Source organism: Boeremia exigua (assembly GCF_020726555.1).
Source record: "Boeremia exigua strain MPI-SDFR-AT-0100 chromosome Unknown C7974scaffold_10, whole genome shotgun sequence".
In the NCBI taxonomy this organism is placed as follows: Eukaryota; Fungi; Ascomycota; class Dothideomycetes; order Pleosporales; family Didymellaceae; genus Boeremia; species Boeremia exigua.
The window spans coordinates 1,334,306-1,359,182 of NW_025763527.1; the positions used below are offsets into that span (position 1 = coordinate 1,334,306).

At 50.1% G+C, this 24,877-nt stretch overlaps 10 protein-coding genes and 1 non-coding gene across 11 annotated transcripts; 5 read left to right on the forward strand and 6 right to left on the reverse strand.

Annotated features, from left to right (window-relative positions):
• The first annotated feature begins 154 nt into the window (after window positions 1-154).
• On the forward strand, window positions 155-1,272 carry C7974DRAFT_401124 (Isochorismatase-like protein). Its single transcript, XM_046142577.1, has 3 exons — window positions 155-315; window positions 369-1,011; window positions 1,068-1,272. The coding sequence occupies exons 1-3, from the start codon at window positions 256-258 to the stop codon at window positions 1,145-1,147; spliced, it is 783 nt and encodes a 260-aa protein (XP_045994201.1). The 5' UTR covers window positions 155-255; the 3' UTR covers window positions 1,148-1,272.
• Window positions 1,273-1,673: 401 nt separating this feature from the next.
• On the forward strand, window positions 1,674-3,167 carry C7974DRAFT_341918 (uncharacterized protein). Its single transcript, XM_046139286.1, has 3 exons — window positions 1,674-2,108; window positions 2,155-2,776; window positions 2,830-3,167. Exons 1-3 carry the CDS (start codon window positions 1,805-1,807, stop codon window positions 3,137-3,139), a joined length of 1,236 nt encoding a protein of 411 aa, XP_045994202.1. The 5' UTR covers window positions 1,674-1,804; the 3' UTR covers window positions 3,140-3,167.
• Window positions 3,168-4,153: 986 nt separating this feature from the next.
• C7974DRAFT_427139 (uncharacterized protein) lies at window positions 4,154-5,416 on the forward strand. Its single transcript, XM_046144551.1, has 2 exons — window positions 4,154-4,368; window positions 4,436-5,416. Exons 1-2 carry the CDS (start codon window positions 4,240-4,242, stop codon window positions 5,054-5,056), a joined length of 750 nt encoding a protein of 249 aa, XP_045994203.1. The 5' UTR covers window positions 4,154-4,239; the 3' UTR covers window positions 5,057-5,416.
• Window positions 5,417-5,491: 75 nt separating this feature from the next.
• Window positions 5,492-7,162, reverse strand: C7974DRAFT_427140 (WSC domain-containing protein; the record flags this gene model as incomplete). The annotated part of the gene is made up of 3 exons (XM_046144552.1): window positions 5,996-7,162; window positions 5,651-5,933; window positions 5,492-5,579 (listed from the first exon to the last, which is right to left on the reverse strand). The coding sequence occupies exons 1-3, from the start codon at window positions 6,975-6,977 to the stop codon at window positions 5,492-5,494; spliced, it is 1,353 nt and encodes a 450-aa protein (XP_045994204.1). The 5' UTR covers window positions 6,978-7,162.
• A 1,023-nt stretch (window positions 7,163-8,185) lies between these two features.
• C7974DRAFT_441494 (uncharacterized protein) lies at window positions 8,186-9,091 on the reverse strand (the record flags this gene model as incomplete). The annotated part of the gene is made up of 1 exon (XM_046145365.1): window positions 8,186-9,091. One exon carries the CDS (start codon window positions 9,089-9,091, stop codon window positions 8,186-8,188), a length of 906 nt encoding a protein of 301 aa, XP_045994205.1.
• Window positions 9,092-9,642: 551 nt separating this feature from the next.
• C7974DRAFT_401131 (uncharacterized protein) lies at window positions 9,643-10,506 on the reverse strand. Its single transcript, XM_046142578.1, has one exon. The coding sequence runs from the start codon at window positions 10,422-10,424 to the stop codon at window positions 9,678-9,680; it is 747 nt and encodes a 248-aa protein (XP_045994206.1). The 5' UTR covers window positions 10,425-10,506; the 3' UTR covers window positions 9,643-9,677.
• On the forward strand, window positions 10,501-15,557 carry C7974DRAFT_441496 (exo-1,3-beta-D-glucanase; the record flags this gene model as incomplete). Its single annotated transcript, XM_046145366.1, has 5 exons — window positions 10,501-10,527; window positions 11,093-12,315; window positions 12,372-13,587; window positions 13,649-14,061; window positions 14,112-15,557. The coding sequence occupies 5 exons, from the start codon at window positions 10,501-10,503 to the stop codon at window positions 15,379-15,381; spliced, it is 4,149 nt and encodes a 1,382-aa protein (XP_045994207.1). The 3' UTR covers window positions 15,382-15,557.
• A 279-nt stretch (window positions 15,558-15,836) lies between these two features.
• C7974DRAFT_341922 (PhoD-like phosphatase-domain-containing protein) lies at window positions 15,837-17,380 on the reverse strand. Its single transcript, XM_046139287.1, has 3 exons — window positions 17,305-17,380; window positions 16,988-17,253; window positions 15,837-16,941 (listed from the first exon to the last, which is right to left on the reverse strand). Exons 1-3 carry the CDS (start codon window positions 17,350-17,352, stop codon window positions 16,158-16,160), a joined length of 1,098 nt encoding a protein of 365 aa, XP_045994208.1. The 5' UTR covers window positions 17,353-17,380; the 3' UTR covers window positions 15,837-16,157.
• On the forward strand, window positions 15,865-15,961 carry C7974DRAFT_t96. Its single transcript has one exon. It is a non-coding gene; the product is annotated as a tRNA-Gly (tRNA).
• A 2,031-nt stretch (window positions 17,381-19,411) lies between the features above and the next one.
• Window positions 19,412-20,258, reverse strand: C7974DRAFT_441507 (PhoD-like phosphatase-domain-containing protein; the record flags this gene model as incomplete). Its single annotated transcript, XM_046145367.1, has 3 exons — window positions 19,412-19,841; window positions 19,897-20,142; window positions 20,190-20,258. The coding sequence occupies 3 exons, from the start codon at window positions 20,256-20,258 to the stop codon at window positions 19,491-19,493; spliced, it is 666 nt and encodes a 221-aa protein (XP_045994209.1). The 3' UTR covers window positions 19,412-19,490.
• A 1,184-nt stretch (window positions 20,259-21,442) lies between these two features.
• C7974DRAFT_436234 (major facilitator superfamily domain-containing protein) lies at window positions 21,443-23,614 on the reverse strand (the record flags this gene model as incomplete). Its single annotated transcript, XM_046145115.1, has 9 exons — window positions 21,443-21,631; window positions 21,684-22,097; window positions 22,346-22,570; window positions 22,622-22,780; window positions 22,828-22,981; window positions 23,035-23,064; window positions 23,116-23,202; window positions 23,256-23,286; window positions 23,344-23,614. The coding sequence occupies 9 exons, from the start codon at window positions 23,612-23,614 to the stop codon at window positions 21,443-21,445; spliced, it is 1,560 nt and encodes a 519-aa protein (XP_045994210.1).
• Window positions 23,615-24,877: the final 1,263 nt, after the last annotated feature.

The window sequence follows — 24,877 nt, forward strand, 5'->3', positions numbered from 1 at the left end:
CAGATAGCTTTAGCAATCCATCTGAGTCCTGTACTGAAGTGCAGCGAATGGGAGAGCTGTGAATCTGCCCATCTAACCTCTTGCCGTTAGTGTTATCCGATCTCACACTTGCCGATTGCTTGCCGTTGCTGCACTCCACTTTTGCTGCTATGTCATATTATTGAGGGCTATGATCAAGCACACTTGATAAATCCTGCAACATCTTCTTTTGTGCGTACGAAGTCAAACAAGAACGTTCCCAAATTCATCTACATCATGTTGGGTTCATTGCTCGCAATCACGACTGCGCTAGCAGCAACAGTGGGGGCGGTTCCCGTGAGCGCGTCCTCACCTCAAACTCTACACCTCACTAACATGCATTCACAAAGTTCTCGAGCAAGCTACACAAACACACTGCACTTGTTTTGATCGATATTCAGAACGACTTCATCAACGGTTCGCTCGGTAGCCCTCGTGCATCTGCGATCCTGCCAAAAGTCTATGACCTGCTTGACGATCACCAATGGCCGTTCATCGCCGCTTCGCAGGACTGGCATCCTGAAGGCCATGTATCTTTCGCTTCTGCACACCCTGGCGCTGAACCAGGCGATGCTATCAACATTACCTTCGCCGACAGCCCGCTAAAGCAAGAAACGCAAGGCGTCTATGCAGACCACTGCATTCCTGGAACATGGGGTGCAGAGATAGAAGATGGAGTGAAGACACGGCTGCAATATCTTGAGGGGTTCCGTACCACTGTTAACTACATCAAGAAAGCGCAGAATCACTCCGTCGACTCTTACTCGGCATTTGCAGACAACCAGTACCATCAGTTCACAACGCTGAACTCGGAACTGACGCTTCACGGCATCGAAACCTTGATCGTCACTGGTCTCATCACAAATGCGTGTGTTCGCGGGACGTCGATTGACGGTATAAAGCTGGGGTACGAGGTCATACTAATCGAGGATGCCACGGAGACGATCTCGGCGGAAATCAAAGCAGCGGCTATTCTGGAACTAGAGGGCTGGGGTGAGTGCTTGTTCGACTTGAGTCGGAACCTGGACGTATAACTGATATCCGTGTAGGCGTTCAAGTGATGAACCTCACTGACTGGGAGGCTGCCAATCCGACGAAGCTAAGAAAGCAGTACACTCGAGAGCTTTGATGTGAGAGAGACAGAGGTCCTGAACAGAACCGCCAGCTTTACACACGATATCGTTGATGATGCGCTGCATGTATTGCGCAGTAGGTATCATGGCTTGGCAGACTTCAATGCAAATATATTGTGGCTTTCATGGCTGTCAACCTGACCTTCCTGAAGAGAACCTCGCTTCGACCATGTCAGATAGCGAATTGCAGCACGCCATGCTGCAGCAACATCACGAGACATGCGTTTGTAGTCTGGCTGAGCCTCGAATCGGTCCTTCCGCATAGCCAAGCTCCGCCATTCCCACCTCCTTCCTCATTCGACCAGCCAAGACCCTTCCGAGCCAATCGTCTTTTGCCCGCGCGGAAACACGCTAAACTGCCAAGCAGGAACAAGCACCCTTGACTAGATGAACCAACCATCCAGAGCAGTTGTTTCTCTTCCGACTTCCTTCTATCGTGCCCTCCCGGCGCTTGTTAGCAGATCATCATACAACTGGAGAACGCACACACCTGCCTAATTGGTGTGCACTGTGATGGCTGTTTACAAAACCTCGGACGCGGAGACGCGATGGGCAGGTGGAAAGTACACAGGGTGGGTACGATCAGCATATAAGGTAGGACAGGTCACTGTGACTATCGTGCAACAGCGCATCCTTCAACTACATCGCCCAAGATGAAGTACATTCTTACCTCCGCGTTGCTCGCCTCTTCTGTCTTCGCCTCGGTCGTCCCAAGAGACAATAAGAAGGTCGACTACAGTGGCTTCAAGCTTCTTCGCTTGGAAAACACTGCAGGCCTTGAGGCTAAGATCGAAGAGCTTTCGGCCCATGTGCTCAACCCCGGAAAGTCCGCTGAGCTCGATGTCGTTGTGTCGCCCGATAACATCGCTGCGATAACCTCGCTGGCGAAGAGCAAGGTCATTAACGATGACGTTGGCGCTATCCTGGCTGAGGAGGGCGAGATGAGCGTCTATGCCGGCAAGTCGCACCCAGCTTCTTCTCGTGCGATACTAACTTCTCACAGTTCCTAGTGAGAGCTGGTTCACTGCATACCACACTTACGCGGATCATTTGACATTCCTCCGAGACCTTCAGGCCGGTTACACAGGCAACTCTGAGATCATCACCTCGGGTTCTTCGGTACAGGGCCGTGTCATCACCGGTATCCACATCTGGGGTTCCGGTGGCAAAGGATCGAAGCCTGCTGTGCTCATCCACGGCACAGTCCACGCCCGCGAATGGATCACCACTATGAGCACAGAGTACATGGCCTGGCAGCTGCTTACCAAGTACGCCTCGGATGCGAACATCAAGGCTGTCGTCGACAAGTTTGATTTCTACATCATGCCCATCGTCAACCCTGATGGTTTCGCCTACTCCCAGACGAACGATCGCCTCTGGCGCAAGAACCGCAAGACCATCAGCGGAAACAGCTGTGTCGGCACCGATATCAACCGCAACTGGCCATACAAGTGGGAGCTTACAAACGGAGCTAGCACCAACCCTTGCTCCGAGACATACAAGGGCCAGGCTGCCGGCGATACACCAGAGAACCGTGGTCTTACGGCTCAGGTTCAGTCACTCAAGAACTCGCGAGGTATTCGCCTGTATCTTGACGTCCACTCATACGGACAGTACATCCTCTGGTAAGCGATGTCAATAATTCAAACCTTGTTAACAAGAGCTAACATTTCCCCAGGCCATACGGCTACGACTGCAGCGCCCGCCCCGAGAACGATGCAGCGCACCGCACACTGGCTACAAACGCCGCGTCTGCTATCCGCGCGGTCTCGGGTACTGCTTACACAATTGGCCCTAGCTGTTCCACTCTGTATGCCACTACTGGCTCTTCAACGGACTACACAGATGTCACTGGTAACGCTACTTACTCCTACACCTACGAGCTCCGCGACAAGGGCACGTACGGCTTCTCGCTGCCCGCGAACCAGATCCAGCCAACTGTCAGGGAGACATGGGCTGGTGTCCTCAGCATGTTCAGGGCTGCGTAGGGAATCAACCATATTATGTAAATACCCCAATCATTACGAGCATCAAAGCGCCGCAGAGCGAATATTTTTGATCAATACCCACAATTCTGTGAGCAAATCCATGCTCACGAATGCAGCTGCAAGTGCAATTCTTCTCAGTGCTTTCATCACTACCCACCTAGTGCGCCTTGATCCCCTGTCTCAACAGCGCGTGTCAGAAAATTTCCCGTGTTACTTAGTAATAAGATTACTTATACTCAAGGCTTAGGAAGCGGACAAGATGCAGGAGTGGCCCTGACATCAAGTCCGTTGCGTCTTGTTTTCGTAATCGCTCCCGTGTATCGAGTAGATTTCCATTTCACTCGCGGGAACAAGGCCCTATTCGCCTGAGCCTTTGCCTTTGGTCATTATTGCCCGTAAACTTCCATAGTGTCGAGCAACGCGAATAGGATGGCCAATTGTTGATATCCTTGCAGCGCCAAGGAACGGAGTGCGGTGCCTGGCGTGAATAAGTTTTTGGAGGTAAGATTGATGTACGTGTTCACGTTGCTGTCACTGAAGCGATGACATGTCTCTACCTAGGTAGCCTTGGGTTAACGGGAAACTAGACTTTTTTTTTTGGCAGACTTCAGCTCACTGGTGTCTACATAGGCAGCGTACCAGCTGCATCAGCATTAGCATGGTAAATAGATCATAGCCTTTATGCTTGGTACTCTTTGAACTTTTGAGCCACCGGCCGACCAGTCACCGAGGCCATTGCTGATGAAGTAGACAGAGTTTCCTCCAAGATCAGTGCCAACAGGCTCAAACTTGTTCGCATTGAGACTTCATCTTATCGAACAATCCTTCCATACAGCTTTCATCGTCTGCACAATCATTTTGATGTTGCGGTCTATCGCAGCCACAACGGTTGTGATGTTGCAGTGGTAAGATGCAGGATTGGTTGGGCACGTCAACTGCCGTCCGTGCGGTTGTCTCCAGGCACCAGGCTGACCGCACCTCATGCTACTTTTCGAGTCCACTTCCCTCCACCTACATTGCAAGACCAAAGTGCGTACCATATGCAACCCACAAGTCTTGCTTCTCAATCGTAAAGCCTCGGTGTTTCTTGACTTCACACGATGACCACGATAGCTGATGATAGCAAAGAGCAAGCGCTTACCTTACTGTGTGGAGGCGAAGACCCGTGGACCTGGGGAGGCGATGCTGCTTCATGTTATTTCACGTTCGAAAGAGGCGGGACAGGGACAGTGGGTTTACCTTCCCTATCATACATTGGGTCTATTCCTTTGGGTCACAAAAGCTAATACGCCTTAGATCAGTTGCGGAGAGAACCAAAGGGACTGGTTTGCCATTGAGACGGAATGGTCGCTCACTACAGATCCAATCAGGGTAAACAGTAACACCCGGGAATTCTCTATTCAGTTGACCTTTACCACCCGCATTGCTCCCTGGTACCACGACCGAAACCCATGGCTCAAGGGCGCTGCACTTGAGGAACACCTCAAGAATCCTCCACCTGCAAGCCAGGCACCATTTCCTTGGTTACCACTGCAGAGCGTGGCCTTCCGTCCTAAGACCTACTCTTTTACACTATCGCGTGGTAGCTTTGTGCAGCCTTTCCAGTACTTCATCAAGGTTCCCTACCCTCTCTTCCAAGTGAAGAACTATGGGACAAATCGCTTTGCGCCATATCGATACCGCAGTCAGATATCATTTAAAACATCACCATATCCGCCTCGTGAAGAGTGGGACGAATCATGGCCGAATAGAGTTGCGCTCTGTATGAGTCTGGACTTTCATCGACACTGGGAGAAGAAGAATTATGTACGGGAAAGCATTGCCACAAAGGACGAGACTTGGATGGATGCATTCGATCTTAGATGGTGGTTAAGTCCGACACTCGGAGACGCGTATAAGAGGGGTAGGACGTTGTAGGAGAGAGAAGGGACCGAATTTTTCCGTCCTTCTGAGAAGGCATGTTACGCTGAAGTCCACAAAAGAGCTGGCTTTTGTCTTCGTCAAGAAGTAGGGTCTAAACTTCGGCTGTACTCAGATAAGCGCTTCACAGCCCGGGGAAACAGTGGCCAAGACTCGACAGTAACGTCTCCTGGCTCCTAGGGAGCAAATAACAAAACCCTAATTCATTGATCCTTCATCGAATCACAATAGCATCGGTGGGTTACTTGTACAAGTAGATGCTGTCAAGCGTCTTAACTCAGCTTCGGCTTGCTAAGATGAAGATAAACAAATGCTGATTGTATGTGGAAGTAGTATCGTAAATGACTTATACCAGAAGAATTGAAAATATTATAGCCATTACCATGAAGAGCACCCGCAGCTAGGGATCTCGTGCGTATCAACCAGGATACCCTATGCCAGAATAGATGACTTGACGAACACATCCAACCTCGACAAACCACCGCATGTCTCGTCCTTCTTACCCGGACAGGCCTTGTTACTACAATCGTAGCATTAGCAATGAGGTAACATTTTTTGAATGATCGCAAAGTCATCAAAGAGCAGACATACCACGAGGTTGTTCCATCAGTAGCCAGCTGTCCAGTAATCTGATTATCGCACCAGCACTCTCCCGCATTTTCCACTCCTGCATAGCCGTACCCGAGGTTGTCACACCCTGTAATACAATTTTGACGCGTGTTATTCGCCTGACCACCCACGACGCTGATGATGTTGCGCAGGATGCGTGGGCTCGCTTCGCCGTAGCAGCCCAGACCAACCCAGGGGACGGACGGTACGACGTACTTGTACAGGTAGGCACGGGCGCCGGCACCGCATTGGAGGGATTTGTTGCCTAGAGGTTGACAACATATCAGTGCATGGTCTTGAGTGTAGGGAGAAGTGAGGGTCACACACCAGTGCAGGGCTTGTTGCAGTCGGATTCTGCGACGGGGGTATTACTCGCGGGAGACTGGATTTCGTTCCCGCACCAACATTCGCGTCCGTTCTCGAGACCGGCGTAGATGCTTCCTGTTTTCAGGCAAGCAGCCTGGCAGTTTTGCGGCGTTTGAGTGGTGTCAGAGGCGCTAGAGAGGGTCTTCAGGGTGCGGTTAGTCGACGGATATAAGTCCTTGTAGCATCCTACAGCCTGCCAGGTAGGTTGCACTGAGGCAGTTGGGACGTGAGAGGTAGCACTTGTGGAGGTGGTTATGGGAGTAGAGACGGAAGGCCATGCAGTCTGAGACCCAGCTGGCGGCAGCTCAGTTTTGGTTTGAGCCTCAAAAACATTGAAGACACTCTTGCCGCCGCAGACTTGAGCAGAGTTACCAGCGCATGGAACGTTGCAATCAGCTTGATTCGATGTCCACGAGTTTCCCACGTAGGAACCACACCAACAGTCAGTGCCAGCTTTCACACCGGCATATTTGTACTTGTCGCCGAAACATGCGACTTCGCACTTTTCCACCGTCAAGCTCGTGCCTCCCGCCTTGGTCGTCTTGTTGGAGAGCGTATTACTATCAACATAGCAACCCAGAGCATTCCAACCTGTGAGTACTGCGGTCTGCGTTGGGATTGCGGAGGTCTTGCTGCTCACTGGCGTTGTCGAAGTCGGAGCGATACTGCTACTTTTTATTTCGCTGGCCACCTCGACACAATACGAAAGCGGCTGCCAGTTGGTGCAATCGGATCTCACTGAAGGGTTCCAACGACTAAAGTCGGCCGCACTGATGCCGTAGCGCCAGTCGCGAATCGCCTGGCAGGTTTGGCCTTCATAGTTGTCGTACCACCAGGTACAAGTGCTGATGGTCTTGGGGTCGTACTGCATGTTCGGTTGGACATCGCCAGATACGACTGTAGCGAGGCCAAGAGCTGCCCAGGAGACAAATATGCTTCTCATTGCGAGGCACTTGTGTATCAGATATTTATTGACGATGAAAATGATGAATGAATGGAAGAATTGTTTGGAAAGAAGTCCACGATGGAAACTGAGCGGAGAGTCGACCCCCAAAAATGAGTGTGTGAGCGAGTGAACTGAAAGACAAACTTCTGAGAAGACAAATGAGCGTGAAGATGAACACGTCGTACAGCTCATTACTACACCTGTACCAATTTCCGCCTGACTCGGGCTGTTTCCAATTCGAGCCCTTAGATCCAGGGTCTATCGGCTCTACTTCGAGTTTGGGTATGTTGCCTAGTAGTCTTAGTTCACCAGTTTAGTGTGTACAGGGTCTGTATTACATCTCTTGTAAAGTAAGTTGGTGGCGTCAAAATCCTCTGAGTTGTTAGTATCCCTGTCCTTTGGGCCGTGCACCCGCATAAACTAGATACTCGGCAGGGAACCGGTAGGAGCCACACCCTGCTAAGCGAAAACAAGCAACCGTCCGACTTATCTGACCCTGCCAAGAAGAGCTTAATTCTTACCTGCCTCTTCAGCGCTAATGAAGGCAGTCCGCCTAACGTTAGTGACATGTTCCGCCCCTTTGCGTCGGTCTCGGCCAGTGGCTGTGAGGCTTGGAGGTTCCTTTGGATCGGCGACACCCTACACACCCTGCACAACTCTAGCAAGTAGCTCTCGTAAGGCCAGCTTCATGTATTCTTCGTGCGTCGTAGCGTTCTGCATTGAGAAATCTCGACAAGCATGTGAGAGATTGTGATATGAACTTCATGCAGAGTCTAGATTGGAGCAAAACCGGCACGGGATGACTTGATCAGTTGACCCTCTGCCAATTTTCGAACTGTTGTGCAAGAACTTGACAATCTGTTTGAGTACGGAGTTATCGGAGTATGTCTTCACTTTGGCGTCTAGACTTATAGTGTACATGAGACGAGTTAGGTCTGGTTGCAATTTCTTCAGATATCTTTGTGGCCAAGGGTGAGTTGACAGTAGCATGGGAAGTAAACAGGAACATTCGATTCGAGCAAAAAGACAACTCTCAACCTGGGAGCGTGAATTTGGGCGCTGGAGTCATGGACGTTTGCTCTTCGCCGACTTAGTGATTAATGAACTTCTGCTACTTCACAACTGACTTGTGACTACATGGAAAATTCTGCTAAAACAAGAAGAAAGACTTTCAAATCCCTTCTCTGTAGTGCTCCATCCTACGATTAGATTCCACAAGAAATACTACTGATCTGGTTCCTAGTCGTCTCGATACTATGCATAACGCTGATGTGATCTCTGGCAATGTCGCTGTTATCGTAATATTCCCCAATGGCTTTGTAGAGCTCTTCCTCAAAGTTTGAAACCATTGGCGTCGTACTTCTGACCGTCTCATCGGGGTCAAATACCATTTGATCCCTCCCTTGAACGTCAGTTCCGACCTTCTTAGTATGGTAGATACCTCCAGGTAAGACGGTCTGAAGGTGCTCAACTAGTCTGGGCGAGTGATCAACAACACGCGCTCGCTGAACTTCGTCTAGCGCAGTCCTGAGTTGCTGAATTTCTGGGTGATCGACAAGAGTGCCCACTCTTGTGATGTAGTTCTTGACGGTCTGGCCAACATCCTCAATCATGGTATTAAATGCTACGGGGGCGCCGTTGGCTGGTGTTTTATATACACGAGCCGGGGCGTACCTGTTCTGATCCATCCGCATATCGTTCAGGTTCTTGACAGCAGCTCTCATGTCGAAGTCGAGATTAATAGGCGCTTTGGCTTTCTCCGCATTTGTGGTACCTTCGTTGACTGGGAAACGTGTCCATCGTTGGTCGTCGGTAAATGCCATCCATTCCTTGATGCCGATGCAGTTTCGGTTCTCTCTTGCCCGAGTTGCTGGATTATATTCGAGCACCTCGCATTTGACCCATGCATTGTCTCTACAATAGGGAGCACCAGATGCGGTCAAGAGAAAGTTTGCGCATTTAAAGCCCATGGTACGTTTGGTTTCATCAGGTTCCAGCTGGTCGATGCGGTATGCGAGATAGAGGAAAACCTTCTCCCAGCCAACACGAAGACCTCTTGCAGAGACGCCTGCCACTAGCAAGGAATAGAAAAGAGCGATTGTCAGCTTCATTTTTAGCTGCGTAAGATAAAAGAGTAATGAGTGAAGGTTGAAGTAAAGCGTTCTTGAAAGGAGTGACTGCGAAGGGGATCGCGAAACTTGGTAACGAAGGATGGAGAGAAAGATGCCCAACTTCTAAAGCATGCAAGCAGATGGTATTAGATGAAGACGATTTTTGCGTACTGTTTTAAGAAGCTGACCAACGCTGAAGCCATGAACAACGCCAAGGCGAGGCCACCTAATGCAGGTACGAAGTAGAGAGGCCTAGCCTGTATGCAGCTTCAAGAGGAATGGTCCCGTATCCAAGACAAAACCAGTTCAGATACCCGTCCCTTGTTTGGCAAATCTCCACCATCTATGCCGGGCTCTCATTTCGGATTTAATTGCACGCGCAAGATATGGTGGAGTTCGTATACACCTACAGGGAACTAGGTCTATGAATGGTGCTCTAACGATTTGTCCCGAATATGTCAAATGTGTATTTTTGACTAGACCTTGGAAACTCATTCGCTTCCTTATCAAGCTCAGTTGATTGGAGGTAAATTACTTTGTATCTTTAGTGACATATAAGGCCGACACGGCAGAGCAAGGGAACTAGCTATGTACGCCGAGAAGGACAACTGCAGCCATCTACATGATGGTAACCCGTGCGATATCTCCACTCTGCATCCACATCGTCGTCCGAATCTGACACTTGATAGTCTGGCCATTCTTCCGGAGGCGGTGGGTTGTTCCTGCGCCACTCACGCTCAATTTTCAGGAAGTTCTTGCTATTCACCTCAAAACTGGAAGGGTCGTCCACACTAACAACCTTAGTGTAGAATCTGACAGGGTCGTCTCGGTAATACCACTCTTGCAAGATATCGTCCCACTCCCGCCACCAACTTTCGTGTACTGCATCATAGCCAAAATGCAAGATAGTAAGTGTATCTAAAGCTCTGGCGAGATACAAGCGACGGCCGTACTTGGAGTAGAATAGCTCAGAGTCTTGACATTCTACAACCAGGCGTTGTATCAGGGGGATCTCATCGTTACAGTAGATGAGCTCCTCAAAACTGCAGTACACAGTATCGATGTCGAAATTAACCCAAGAGAACTGTGGAGGTGTGCCTGTTGGAAAGCTTTTCTTGTAAAACGGCCGGAGATGAGCCCAAGATTCAGTACAGGAAAGCATTATCGCCGGGAGGGCTGTGTCTGAGCGGCGGCGACGGGATAGTCCTCGACCAACGGCAACTTCGCGAGGTTCCATAGCCAGCTCCCAGATTCGTAGGCGCAACTCCGAGGGTAGGCTAGAAAAGAGATGGAACTCTGACATGCTAGCGGCAGCGACAGCGGGTGAATCCATGGCCAGATAAGCGCCTCGAACTTCGTAATGTCTCAGTGTTGCAGTCCTTGTGAATGTAAGGCGGCAGGTGTGAGAAATGAAGGAAGAGCGATCAATCTTAGAAGTAAGCAAGCCTCGGCCGGTGAGCCTTGACTGTGACAAGCATGTCTTGGCGGCGGCTCAGGCCAGCCACCATCTTGTGTTTAGCGCGGCGCTCCGCCTTATTTTAGTAGGTGCATCTGCCGGCTAATCGAGTAGCATAGGATTAGCGCGCGCCTTACCATGGACTTCTACCAGGATATGTGCTCCATTTCTGCGCACCCCCTGCATTGTGTAGTTGTGCAGGTGCAGCAAGCCACCTATTAGGCGTACCAATAGGTACCTAGTCCTGGAAGTATACACCGAATGTAGGGGGTAGCAGGCAATGCAGGGCAGTCTAGCTCACACCATGCTGAATTACCTCCGCCAAATGCTTCAACACTTATTACTTGCTTTCATCGTCTCTTCGTGGCTTCTACAGCTCCAAGACACTCTTTTTTCTTTATCGTCACTCGTTCTAAGTGCCTCGGCACACGTCACTCACTATGTTGTTTTCTTCTTTTGGAGCGTGCCTGTTGGCCCTCCCTCTTCTGGCCAGAGGTGACACGCTGCGAAATATCTTCGTACCGCGCAACGAATCTGCCCCAAAGCTTATTGGATCGAGTCCTTCCGACATATCGTCCTTGGTTGACGATTTCGTAAATGCATGGAAAAAGGACAACCCAGACCTTGCAGTCTCAGAACTTGAACACATCCATAATTCGGCCAACACTGTCAAGGTCGCACTGTTGAACCCGAATTCGGACTCAAATAACACCAGGAGGGACTACAGCCCCTCAGCTTTGTCTCATCCGCTCAGCCACGCCTCTTTCCATAGTCGGCAGATAGTCAATTCCACTTTGACTAGTGGCAATTCGACGACGATAGAGGAGGCCAGGGAGATTGTTCGTCAAGCCCAGCATGAAGCCAACGCTCGTAACCGGGAGCGCTTCGAAAACCCTCGTCTTAATAACTACTATGCTAGCTTCAGCAAGCCAGCCGCACTAAAAGCTCGTGCTGATGATGCCGCTGCTATTACACCAAATGAAACCGTCAAGGCTGCAGCCGCAGTAGTTGCTGAGGCAGACGCAGAGAATCTACAGCCTGACACCTACCCTGGTCTTCCCGCTGAGTTGCAACAGCTCAAAGATGAGCTCCACGGTCCGCCTGCTGTAGGGGCCGAGGGACTGAACAAACGAGCCACTGGAGGTTCCTGGTGGATGGAAAACATTGCACACCAAGGCAGGGTTCCGTATGGCGGAGACAGTGGATACGTTGTATTTCGCAATGTCAAAGATTATGGTGCTGTTGGTGATGGCAAGACAGATGATACGGCAGCCATCAACAAAGCCATGACAGACGGCAAGCGGTGTGGTAAGAACTGTGGAGCTTCCACCATTAAGCCGGCTATTGTTTACTTCCCTGCCGGAACCTATCTCGTCAGCTCCACCATTCCAGCGTACTACAACACACAGATGATTGGAAATGCTAACAACTTGCCTATCATCAAAGCTGCTGCTAGTTTTGTTGGATTAGGCGTTATATCATCGGATGAGTACACTGGAGGCAATGGAGGTGAAGAACAATGGTTTATCAACCAGAACAATTTCCTTAGACAGTTACGCAACTTCATCATCGATGTCAGGAGCGCCGACATGACTGATATTGCTGGTGTACACTGGCAGGTCGCGCAAGCCACTAGCATCCAAAACGTTGTCTTCTATCAGTCAGACGCTGCCGGCAAGACACACAAGGGTATTTTTGCAGAGAACGGAAGCGGTGGGTTCATGTCTGACCTCATCTTTTTTGGTGGTGATACAGGAATCAGGTGTGGGTGAGTTCGTATTGTGACCAGGACGGTGATCCGATAAGACTGACATTATACCACAGTAACCAGCAGTTCACGGTCCGTAACTTTGTCTTCTCTGGCTGTCGTACAGCCATTGATCTGCTCTGGGATTGGGGATGGACATGGAAGTCTATGATCATTTCCGGCGCCAACATCGGGTTCCGCATGACGGGTACGTTCCGTGGCGGGTCTCTCATGTTCTTGGATTCGGCAATCAGTAGCACGACTACGGGTATCTCTATTTCCACCCCCAAGGGCGCAACATCGAACGAGATGTTCACTATCAACATTGATAATCTCAAACTTACCAGCGTTGGTACAGCAGTCAGCCACCAGAATGCCGGCGTTACACTTGCTGGTGGTAGCAGGACAATTGATTCATGGACTTTAGGGAAGGTGTACGATCAGGCCAATCCAAAGGGAAAATTCCAGTCCGGCCCTCTGTCTTCTACTCATCCCAAAACAGCTTCGCTCATGGGAAAGAATGGATACTATGAGCGAAGTAAGCCGCAGTATGAACTTCTGGATGCCAATACCTTCATGAACGCCCGTCTCATTGCCAAGGGCGATGGTTCAACAGATGATAGCTTTGCGCTCGCTCTGATGATATCTCTATCGACCGCTCTGGCACGTCCACTCTACATACCTTTTGGATCCTACATTGTCACTGGAACGCTCAGAGTACCCGTGGGAGCTGTCATCGTCGGCGAGTGCTGGGCTCAGATTGTAGCCAAAGGCGCCTACTTTTCCGATGTGAACAACCCTCAAGTGCTATTCCAGGTCGGTGAAGCTGGCGATACAGGATCGGTAGAAATCCAGGATATCATGTTCACCACGGAAGGTCCTACAGCGGGGGCAATCCTATTGCAATGGAACATGGCCCAAGGCTTGCAAGGCTCTGCTGCCATCTGGGATAGCCATTTCCGCGTTGGTGGAGCCCAAGGTTCGCGACTGACTGCTTCTGATTGCCCCAAGCTTACTGGAAGCGTCAACAACAATTGTATTGCTGCCAGTATGATGATACACATGACCGTCACCTCTTCGGCCTATCTCGAAAACGTGTGGGCATGGGTAGCTGATCACGATATGGACTCTGGTCCCAGTCAAACCCAGATTGACATATATTGCGCACGTGGCGTTCTAATTGAGAGTCAGGGTGGCCCTGTCTGGATGTACGGTACCGCCTCGGAGCATTCTATCTTCTACCAATTTCAGCTCTACGGCGCGAAAGATGTCTTTATGGGCATGATCCAAACGGTACGTAACATGTGTGCAAGCTGTACACGAGACATGGACTGACTCGAACTGCAACCTATAGGAAAGCCCTTACTTTTTCCCCAATCCCCAAGCACCCGCACCTTTCACTGCGCAAGTAGGACAGTTCCCAGGAGATCCAGACTTCAAAGATTGCCCAGCGGGCGATAATCATTGCGCAGCTTCGTACGGCCTCATGATAAACGGTGCCACCAACGTGCACATTCTGGGCGCCGGCCTCTACAATTGGTTCCAAGCGTACATTCAGCCCTGTGTTGATGCACAGAACTGTCAAAGACGCGTTGTAGATGTCAAAGAGAGCGGAAATATCTGGATGTACAACCTGTACACCATCGGCACAGTCGAAATGCTCAATTTGAAGGGAAGTGATCCTATTACAGCCAAGGACAATACAAACACGAACGAACATCCATTCACTTCCATCATAAATGCTTGGTTGGTAGCATCCACTGGCGAGTAAGTTCTGAATCGTGCTTAGTTCTATGTCGTTGCTAATACAAATGCAGGGGAAGAATCCCCATCACCGAAGATGGTGATTACGATATCGACGATCTACCCGAAACCATGACTGCAACAGACTATGCGCCTTGTAACGCCAAATTCAATACACTGGACCAGATCAAGGACGCTGGCTCTTCGGTGCCGGCTCACTGCTTTGATTCGTACATTGCCGATGTTGAAATCCAGATTCTGAACAGTGCCTTGAGCGACTACAACAATATGTTGAACAACGGCTACGACGGCAAGTTTGACGTTTACGAGCGATACACGAAGGAGCAAGCTCCTGTTTCGGTGGCCAAGTATATGTCTGGAGCCCAGAAGTCTGGTAACTTCAAGTGTACTATACAACAGTACAAGCAGTGCTGTAAAAACTGTCTGAACGTCTATCAATGTCCTAACGGTTGCTCATCGGCCAAGGACTGTACGGGCGGCAACGTCGCCGTTACGATTGATTGTCCAACTGAAGTTCCAAGCATCGATACGGACTATTTTTCGCATCAGCAGGAGATTACGTTCACTTTGACCAATTCGGACGCGTTCTTCTCGCAGATCAGTGAGCAGTACGGCATTTCTAAGGACTGGATTTCGTTTGGGGATTATATGGTCCATCTCGCCAACTGCGCCAACGCCGGTACTCAGGTTAACGAATGCATCAAGGCCGGGTCAACGTACTGGCACGGATTCCCCAATATCGATGCGGCCAAGCTTGTGATCCCCAATCCCAAGGACATTATCGGCGGGGCATATGACAAGACGAAGACACTGCTCGACTCGTCGGTCAGTGCGAGGAGATACGCGCCGCACGATTTCACGAGCAGCCGCAACTCGGATATTGTGGATGCACTCGGGATGCCATCGCTCCTAATGTCCGAGGCCGTGGCTAACATGAAGAATGTAGTCGACACAGCAAATAAGGTGCTCGAGCAGGAGCGCAAAGAAAGTATTGCTGACTTCATCACAGCCATTTTTATGATCATTCCATTTGTGGGCGAGGCGGTGGGCGCGCTGGGCGGTGCCACAATGCGCTCGATCATTCTCATGGCTGGCGAACTGGGTAACGTGGGGTATTCTGTATATGAGCTTGTGGAGAACCCTTCAGATGCGTTGGGCACTATTTTCGGATTCCTCCTGGGCGGAGGCGTGTCGAGGCAGCCATTCCGCGACGCAGCGACAGCGAGGAGAGGATTCAGTAGCACCAACTTTGAGAAGTTGCCCCCGAGGGTTAAGACGGATCTGGGAACTATCTCATCGTTGAGACAAGCGTGTCTGAAGTAGGGGATCAGTGGGGGCAGCGGGTGTGGGCTGCGAGCTCAGAGAAGATCGGATGGAGAGTAATGGTGTCGCACATACCCGTGGACCTATCTTGTTTGTGTAGATATGGTTCCGTCTGTTACAATCGTTAGATACCATGAAAGGCGTGTCATGTGCTATGCCAGTGTAAAGTACTCGGGTGCTCCGCTGATTGGATTTTCAAAATGCGTTAGCTAGGGTACGTGAATGCTGAAGACTGCACTCTGGATTACATGTCATTAAAAGGTTTAGACATCAATGTGATGTGTGCCATCCTTAGTCTGTTTGCGGGCTGTAACCGAAGAGTGGGGCCATACTGTGCGCACAATAAATAGCGTCACTGTTAAAACCCGCACATGTCCGAGGCTTGAGAACCGCCATTTCGTGAGAAGACAAACGATCATTTAAATTCTCTGATATAAACACTCAAATTTGATTCTTCTCATATAAGTTATAACCAGACTGACCGCATCGGTGGTTTAGTGGTAAAATTAGCCGTTGCCATTTCACTTCACAGTGACTGCACAGTTTCGGCTAGCCCCGGGTTCGATTCCCGGCCGATGCAAGCCCTTCGTTTTTGCCCCTGTGATGGTGGTTGTGCTGGGGGGGTGGGGGGTAAGGGGAAGGGTGAAGGATGTGAGAGGTTGGTGTCGCTGCATGAAGCACCCAACCAACGTTCAATCGTTTTTGCCCAACACGATAATCGAGCCAGGAACTCCATCGCACGTATTATTTTAGCTGCTCCAACATCAATGTACCCCTCACCACTCCAACGCCCACTCCAAGAACATGGTGTCGAAAGCATGGATCGACCACTCGCCGGTCTCTAGATCCTTGGTTAGATTGGTAGCCCGGACCTCACCGTGGCCTTCTGCAATAGCTCCCGCTTCGACTACACCATCGGCAACGGGACGCGCGACGTGATTGTCTCCAGCATTAACCGTGAAGTTTGCCAGGGAGATCTCAAACGCGTTACGATTTGCGATCGTTGGACAGCCCCAATACTGAGATTCGATCTTTTCAGGGGAAATGTGCAACTCAGTGTATCCACGATAGTATCCTTCTTGCCAAAGGAGTTCTTCGTTGTCGCGCACGAAAGCCTCGCTAATCCGTTCAGTCTCTGCAATAGGCCCATCGAGCCCATTACTGGTCGTCCCGGTCACTGCGAACTCGACACCAATAGCTCCAGCGCCTGTTGCAGGATTGTACTCGATGCTATCAAGCCAAACTAGATCAGACACCCAGTTTTGGTGAGAGTCACCAGCCAGCATGATGGTATTGTCGATATTATTACTGTAAAGGTGTTGAAGTGTGCGGTTTCGGCTTGCAACGTATCCGTCCCAGGCATCTACGTCAACAGGAATGTCGCGTTCACCTTCCCCGGTCCTGTTGATGTGGGAAAAGATCATTTGGTTGCCGATGACACGCCATGCCGCGCCTCGAGCTTTGGACTCAGATAGTTGGCGGAAGAACCAGTTCTCTTGATGTGAACCCATTATCGAACGGCCAGCATCGTTAGAGATCTTGTATACGTATTCGTCATTCCTTTCCCTCAGTCAGTGTGAAATCATGACACGGGAAAAGTACCTACCATCCAACACGAGTGATGCTTCGGTCATAGCTGCGCGTATCGAGCATGACAAGATCAAGTAACTTACCCAGCTGGAAGCTTCGCCAGATGCGAAGATTGTCGTCCATGTCAATTTGGCGTAGAGGCATCCACTCAAAATAAGCTCGAACCGCATTCATTTTTCGCTGGTCGAATGAGATGCCACCAAACTCATTGAATGACTCCTCGGTGTTGTTCATTGTGCTGGAACCATCCCGCCAATTGTTGTTGGCGATCTCGTGGTCATCCTGTAGATCACATGAGATTATCATTCGTGCCACTATAGGGAACAGACTCACCCAGACTGTGATAAATGGAAACTTTCCATGCGCTGTCTGTAGATCCATGTCACTGCGATACTGTGCAAGTCTGGTCCTGTAGTCGTAAAGCGTCACAATCTCCCTTGCAGGGACCATACTGTGTCCGTGCACCCAACGATCGGAGTCAGGCAACGATCGCTCCGATCCCTGAGGCCTACTACAAAAATGAAGCTGTAGAGCCGCATATAATAGCTATTATTGTCAAATAATTTGGCGGTTTGTTCTATAGGCCTAGCAGATCATTATTCTCTATACAATCTATCTATATAATGTGGCTGTGCGGCCGCTGCGGGTCGTGTGAGTGCGCGGAGCTGGGGGAGGCGTGGCAGGCTTTGGGTGACTACGAGCACCCACAGCACGACGCGCAGGCTTTACTTTGACTGCAGAAGCTTTTGAGGTTGTAGTCTTGCTTCTTTGGGACTGTTGTATAGCTTTTGTAGAGTCACGAGCCTGTTTGCTGGCTGCCCTGGCTGCCTTCCGGGCGTCTATTGCTCGGCGTTCCTCTGCCTTCATCCTGACACGCTCTTCCTTCTCCCTTGCCCGCTTTTGACGCTTCTCTTCCTCAATCTTCTGCTTGTATAGCTTATTAGCAGCTGCTAACTCCTTCATCTCTGCCTTTCTTAGCTCTTCTTCCTCCTTCTCTCGCTCAGTAACTGCTATGCGGACCCGTGCCTCCCGGATAGCCCGAGGAGACCACATCATAGCTCCGCCGTGATACTCCTGATGCTGTTGCAGGTCTAATTGCCTGCTAGGTTGCTTCTGACGCTTCTGCTTTTTGTGTAGCGTCTGCCGCAAGCTATCTAGTTCGTGGTGAAGGAGTTCAACCTGGGTTGATAGGTGGTGGATAGTTTGGCCGAGCTTCCGGGCACCTACACTGCGAGGATCCTTCACCTCTGCATGCAAAGTAGTGCAAGCTTTAAGCCAGTCTTCTGCTGAATAAGCTGTAGAACCAGAGGCAACTGAGCCTGAGTCAGTAGGTGTTGTGTGGCGGAATCTATCGAGTATAACGTTGGGGTTTGGTGGGCTTATCCCCGTGGCTGTGAAGGCGTTTTGTACGAGCTCGGCCGTGAATGTAGCCACCCAGGCAGGCCAAAATAAGCTACAAAAGTCACCTTTTGTCAACGGGGATAGGCCTTGAGACTTCTGGAGGTAGTCATCCAGCTCGGAGGCGTACGCGGAGGAGAGTGGCTTGAAGCAGACTACGTCCAACGGCTGCAGCGTCTGGGTACTGTGAGGGGGTAACACGGCCAGTATAATCCGATTCTTATCGCAGTAGTCGATGAAGTCCTGCGTTAGGTGACTGCCATGGCCATCTACTATCAAAAGCCTATAGCTCCGACGCGCCTTTGCCTTTGTATAACGATCAAATACCTGTTCAAGCCAGGCTAATCCAATGTCATTGTTCGTCCACCCAGAGGGCGAAGAAGCCACGTGAATTAGGTGGTTTTCTGCCTCTATATCGGCCACCCAATGACTCTGGATTGTGGAGTTTTTCGACGCAAATATGATGCCTGGCGGCAGTGCAGTACCATCTGCGCAGACTGCTGCCAATAAGCTCACCCACTCACGTGAGCCATCTTGACGAGCCTGTCGAACCTCCTTCTTCTCATATTGACGCCTACTAAATATGCGCTTTGTCCTTCCTAGTACTCCGATCGCGAAGCCCTTCTCATCCATATTGTACGTGTGCTCAGGCTCAATAGAGTATTCGGTGATCTTCTTGTGTAGGATGTCAAAGTACAGCTTGTACTTATACCCAGACTCAGCTTTGTGGCGACTAGAGTCCATGCCGGTCGTCCATTTGGCTACAAGTCGGTCGTGGTGACGGTGTTGGAAGCGTGTAACCCAGCTCTCGGAGCAAGGTTCTTGAGCGACCTTAGACGCGAAATTTTGTATCATGGTCCTTGTAGGTGCTATATGACGGGTACTTAGCAGCTCTATATACTTCACAAGGTCCTCTTCTTGTTGTGGAGTGAGCTTGTGTAGGTGTTCGTTGGCGACGCGTCGAGGGACCTGCACACCACGGTGCGCGCGCGATAGAGTATTGCGATCAACACCATGCTTAAGCGCAATTTTTGTATAGACAGGTTTATCGCCAGGGTTCAATTTACGAATCTCTGCAAGCGCATCATTAATACCTGGCATGGTGGTTGAATTATTACGCGTCAAAATTGGGTGTAATTGTTGTTCCCCGATCGTTGCCTGACTCCGATCGTTGGGTGCACGGACACAGTAGCGCGCTCGTCTACGCCGGGGACTCCAACCTCATCCTCGTAGATATAGTCGCCAAGTTGCAACACAAAGTCAACGCTGTCTTTACGAGCAATGTTACCATACGCGTTAAAGTAACCAAGAGGATAGTTCGCACACGAGAAGACGCCCAAACTTAGCGATGAAACATCATCATCTGGGGCGGGTGCAGTCTTCGTTCGACCAATCGGCGAAGTAATATTCGTACCACATACTGTGAATTGGTAGTAATAAGTAGTGAAAGGGCTCAGACCACCAGCCTCAATCTGTGTTGAATCAGCACATACTGTGTATGACGCAGCAAGCATCGAGAGATTTCACCTTGACAGTATAATCAATATCGGATGTAGTGTAAGCCCTGCCCCGAGAGACAGGTGACCCATCCATTCTAGGGCTGGACGATGTCTTCCAATCGACACAGATTGGGGCCTTGGAGAGCTTGATGTACTGCTCAGTTTCGTGGCTGAAGTAAGGCACTGTCCCCTCCACTGTCACGTTCGAGGCATCATTTTCGAGAACTGGTGAAGCTCTTGTCCACAAGATGACTGATTGTGCAAACGGATCACCCTGCAGCGGTCAGTCTCCATGCTCATGTCGAAGGGGAACAGGCTTACGGATGCGACACCATGGGTGAATTTGACGTCCTCGTTGTGATGGTAGGATCCGTCTCGTTTCTGGAGCATCCGCTTTTGAATCTTTCTGGTATTGATACCCAGAGATGCATGTTTCAAGGATGGACTGCCGTAATTGATATTATGATCCCAGCTTGCAGCTGTAATGGCTGCACAGGCTGAGAGGATAAGCCCGTGAGATAGCATGATCGCGGTGTCAAGGTAGTTCAGGCACAGTGAATGGTAGAGAAGAAAACCAGTGATGCTCGGATCGTTGTAAGGGAATATGTACTACGCTTCAAACCTATAAGTGGTAGCCATTCAATTCCATAATTTGCAGTTACATCGTAGCGTGAGCATGTGGACAGCATGCGTGCCCTGATTGGCAGATGCAATATGACAAGAGCAGCTTCATGTGCTTGACATGGATGGAGATCCAACGGGAAGATATCCATACGACCTTATGCAGCCTAAGAGCGACCCGCTTCCTTGGCCAGCTTGGCAGAGCGGGCTGCGTGGATGGAGTACCTACATTGCAAGAACCCGTTGGTCAAATTACATTGAGACCAAAGGTCAGCCTCTATGTGGTTCTACGTACCTGTAGGGTGAAACCCAATAGGTACAAATCAAGAGAGCCACGAATCGCCGAGTACCCAGCTGCATCGGACTGTGCACCGAGATTACAGTCTCACTAGATGGAGCTGCAGACTAGAGATTGCTCAGCATTCAGACAGAGATGACCCGAGACTATTCGACTGATGTATCAGCCTCATGAGAAAAGAGCCGGCTGGTTACATTCAGTAGGCCGGACGAAGATGAGTGTACACCTCACGTGGTAGCTGGTTTCCGTTAGCCTGGGCCACTGATGTCATCGCGATGCACCCCTTTCTCGAGATCGACAGAAGACCTATGTATAGTCCAGCCATGGTAACGGCGAAATTATACTCGTGACTTATGTTTAGGGGGGATAACACCGTAAGATGCACAGTGATCTGGAAGGCGGTGTGCCTGTACCTAGGTATTGGAGCAGTTCAGGACACAGATTGCATCCAGGCGCATCCGAACAGTCAACTAGCAAGACGCTGCATTGGGCAAGAAGGCTAACAATCACACTGTCAAAAGTTTCTGGCTGAGCTTGATTCTGCGGGTTGTGCTGAATGGAATTAAGGTCTGCCTTGTGAGAGCCATCCATCATGGCAGATCATGCGCACGTAGACGCAGTGTCTGATATGCGTATGAGCATTAAATTTATACGACTACGTTGTGAAGGGATTGTAAAGGTTTCCTGTTTGGTCTGAGACCGCCTTCAACTTCTTGTTCTGTCTCTTGAGGTACGTCTTCGATGTAAACGCCATGCAGAGTGTGAGACCTGCGAAGACAATTTGCAGAATCATGGCCATTGTGTATCGTGGCGCGTCGCTATCGGGGAAGAAGTACGGCGACATCTGAATCCAGTGTCAGGTAACAGTTATCTAAGTTCGTGAAAGGAACACCTACTACGTTGCCTAGATGACCGCAAATGTTCACAATAGCGCCTCCAGCAGCTCGCTTCTCTGGTGTCTGCCCTAATGAACTAACTGCCCATGTATACACCAAGGCGTTTGCTGAAAAACTGCCTGAAGTGTATAAGAAGGCTGCAGTATAGCGCGCAGCTGTGTTAAGTGTAGCGACCGAGATTATGAAGCCAACAATGGCACAGCAATTGTTGGCCATAATGTGAAAACCACGTTCCTTTGAGCGGTCTGAAGACCACGCTACAAAGAAAGACACCGCTGTCCCAACAATGTAGGGCGGCGCAGTCAGGACAAGAGATATGGTCCTATTGCCAATACCAAAGCCATTCACCATGGTCGGCATAAAATTATTGAAGCCGTAAGAATTTGTCATAAAAATGTTCATAAAGATGAAAATCTGTCTGTTTTAGCAAAGATGGCATGGAATTTCAAGCAAAAGATGGGTTGGAAGTTGCATGAAAGATGGGATGGAAGTTGCATGAAAGATGGGATGGAAGTTGGATGGGAGATGGGATGGAAGCAGGGTCCAGAGAAAGCGACAAACAAGCATTTGATGGTGAGCGAACCAAGCATATTCATGCCTCTTGCTGATGTTTCTGCCACCAGATGGTTGTTTATGGCAAACTCTGCGGGGGTTGCACTTACGTATGTCTTAACATCGGTGAGGGCCAGGCGCAAGCCTTGCCACACGGTAGATTCGGTGTGTGACTCGACCCGATCGGCTTCGATGCGAGTAACTGCGATTCTTCGCATGTCCTCAGTCATTATCCACATTTGGCCTCCAGAGTTGGTGTGTGGGTAGTTAGGGAGAATGAAAAAGGCTGTCAATGCGAAGAATGCGCTTAGCGCACCCTCCAGAACGAAGAGCCACTGAGTGAAGTCAGCGTTGTAGTGAAAGGCCACGAAAAGATGGGGACTTACCTGCCAGCCTTTGAGGCCGGCTACTCCAACCATGCCAGACAGAACTCCCGCAGCGATCAGTCCAGAGAAGGCTTGGGCAAGGACTAGCCCAGAGTAGAGGAGAGCAGTACGGAGAGCAAGCTCGCGACGAGTGTACCAACAAGACATGAGAAATACAGCCTGTTTAGATGAGCTTAGACTATCCACTCTGAAACAGAGCGACTTACTCCAGGGAAAAGAGGGGCTTCCACGATACCCAACACAATCTGGACTGCAAATAATTCGCCAGGGCTACTAACAGCAGCAGTTGCGGCTGATACACCAGACCATACGATCGCGCAAATGGGTAGGTAGAGTTGTGGGCGGACACGTGTGATCAGCCTGCCAGAATGTTAGTATGGTACTCTCAAGTGTTTTGCATATGGAATGCTTACATGTTAGATGGCAGCTGCGCAAGCATGTAACTGTGAGGTGTCAGTGTTGTTGGACGTACAGCAGGACACAAAGTAATCTACCCAACTGTAAGTAAAGCTACCGCTGTACTGTAATCGGTGTTGCCCAAATTGAGGGTTGCCTCAAAGTCTTCATCTAAACGAGCTTGCCTGTCTCGCAACATTAATGATAATACGTTGGATCATGTTCAGGATTAACTCACGCCAGGTTGTTTCGATTGAGGTAATTGAACACTGAATCTGGGATTAGAATACAATGTTTCTGGAAAGACTTTGCGGTCAAATACGTACTGTACAGAATCCACAATTGTGGCATCAACGTCAGGTCGAGTCTTCGGACGATCTGTTTCTCCTTCGCTTGCCAGTCTTCGATACCAAGGGCTTCCACTGCACCCTGCCTTTTGGATTCTGGGCGCTCTTCAGAGCGGTTTGTGGGTACTATCTCAAGGTAGTCGGCATCTCTATCCTTGCTCTCCTCTATAACAATGTGCGGTGCAGCTGATCCCATCGTGCTGCTGTGCACAGTTGGCCCCGAGTTTGATCTGTCAGGTACGCCTGCCATTGAGAGTTTCTGAGGAATAATGAGAAGACAAGAATGGATGACTGCTGATGGTAGAACGAGCAACTGATCTTTATACGACATGCTTCCGAGACTACCCCAGTTTGATCTCCGGCCTACTACCCCACGTCCGATACACTGCTCCACATTTCTGATAGTCGGAGATGATCACTCGTAAAGGCCAGCTTTCGGATGCTAACACAAGAGTCGTTTGCCTCTTCGCATTGGCAGCGTGGCATGCATGCTTGGTCTCCGTATTGCGCCTCGGAGCCGTTGAAGTCATCTAGGGATGTTGCTATTCTGTGAAAGTGACGACTGGGCTACATGAGGCCACCCGCCGAATCCTCGCCCAGGAGACGACAAGAGTCGGTACTTAACTATCTTAGATCAGATCCGGCATTCTTGTGGAGTGGGTTCTTGGTGTTGGTCGGTCAGCCGAGAGTTTTGGGTAGGCCAAGCCGGTTGCGGTGCCGAGCAACGGCTGCACGATGGAGGCGCGAGTCAGGATGATTGTGGAAAAGCAGAGCCGCAATGTCGAAAATGTGTCCATTCGCCACAAACATATGGACCGTTACTAGCAAGCAGAGTCTGCTACGTGATTACGCTAAGAGAAAGGTTGTGGTTGGATTCAGGACCACCTTGGCACTTGTTTGTCACCGAGACGAGGCTCTCTGTTCGTAAGCACGTACCGGCGCGGATTTGGGTGATGCATCTGCTACTTCAAAGTCGGTGGCATCCAGGTGGATACACCAGCCATAGTGGCTGGGCAAGGTCAGTTGTGCGAAACAACCCGATGCGCATTGGCCCGTCAGCGTGCTATCGGCCGGCAATGCTTCATCCCACGTAACGTTCAAGGGATCTGATCTAATTCAGAGGCCTGATAATCAAGCATGAGGTTCTTGGGTGACCTCGACAGGGCTCATCCACTCATACACGCTCCGAACATCTTCCGTATGGTGGCATTGCAACCTCGAAGCCCAAGCTCTTGAGTTGTTGACGGCACTTACACTTTGCCAACATTTTCCATGATCACAGCATGTCATCCAGCACTCCATGGAATGGTTAGAGATAGGTGTGCTTGAGTGGGCCTCTCGTGCGTGTTTGAAGACTTCCATGGGTGGCTGCGCAAAAGCGATGATAGTTGCAGCAGGTCACAGCGTCTTCAATCGTCTGTGAAACTTCTTTCGTGGACGTTACGGAGCATGGTGAATGGAGGTCCAATCAGAATGTGTCGGAATGTCGAATGTGTGGTGTAGGAAGCATCGT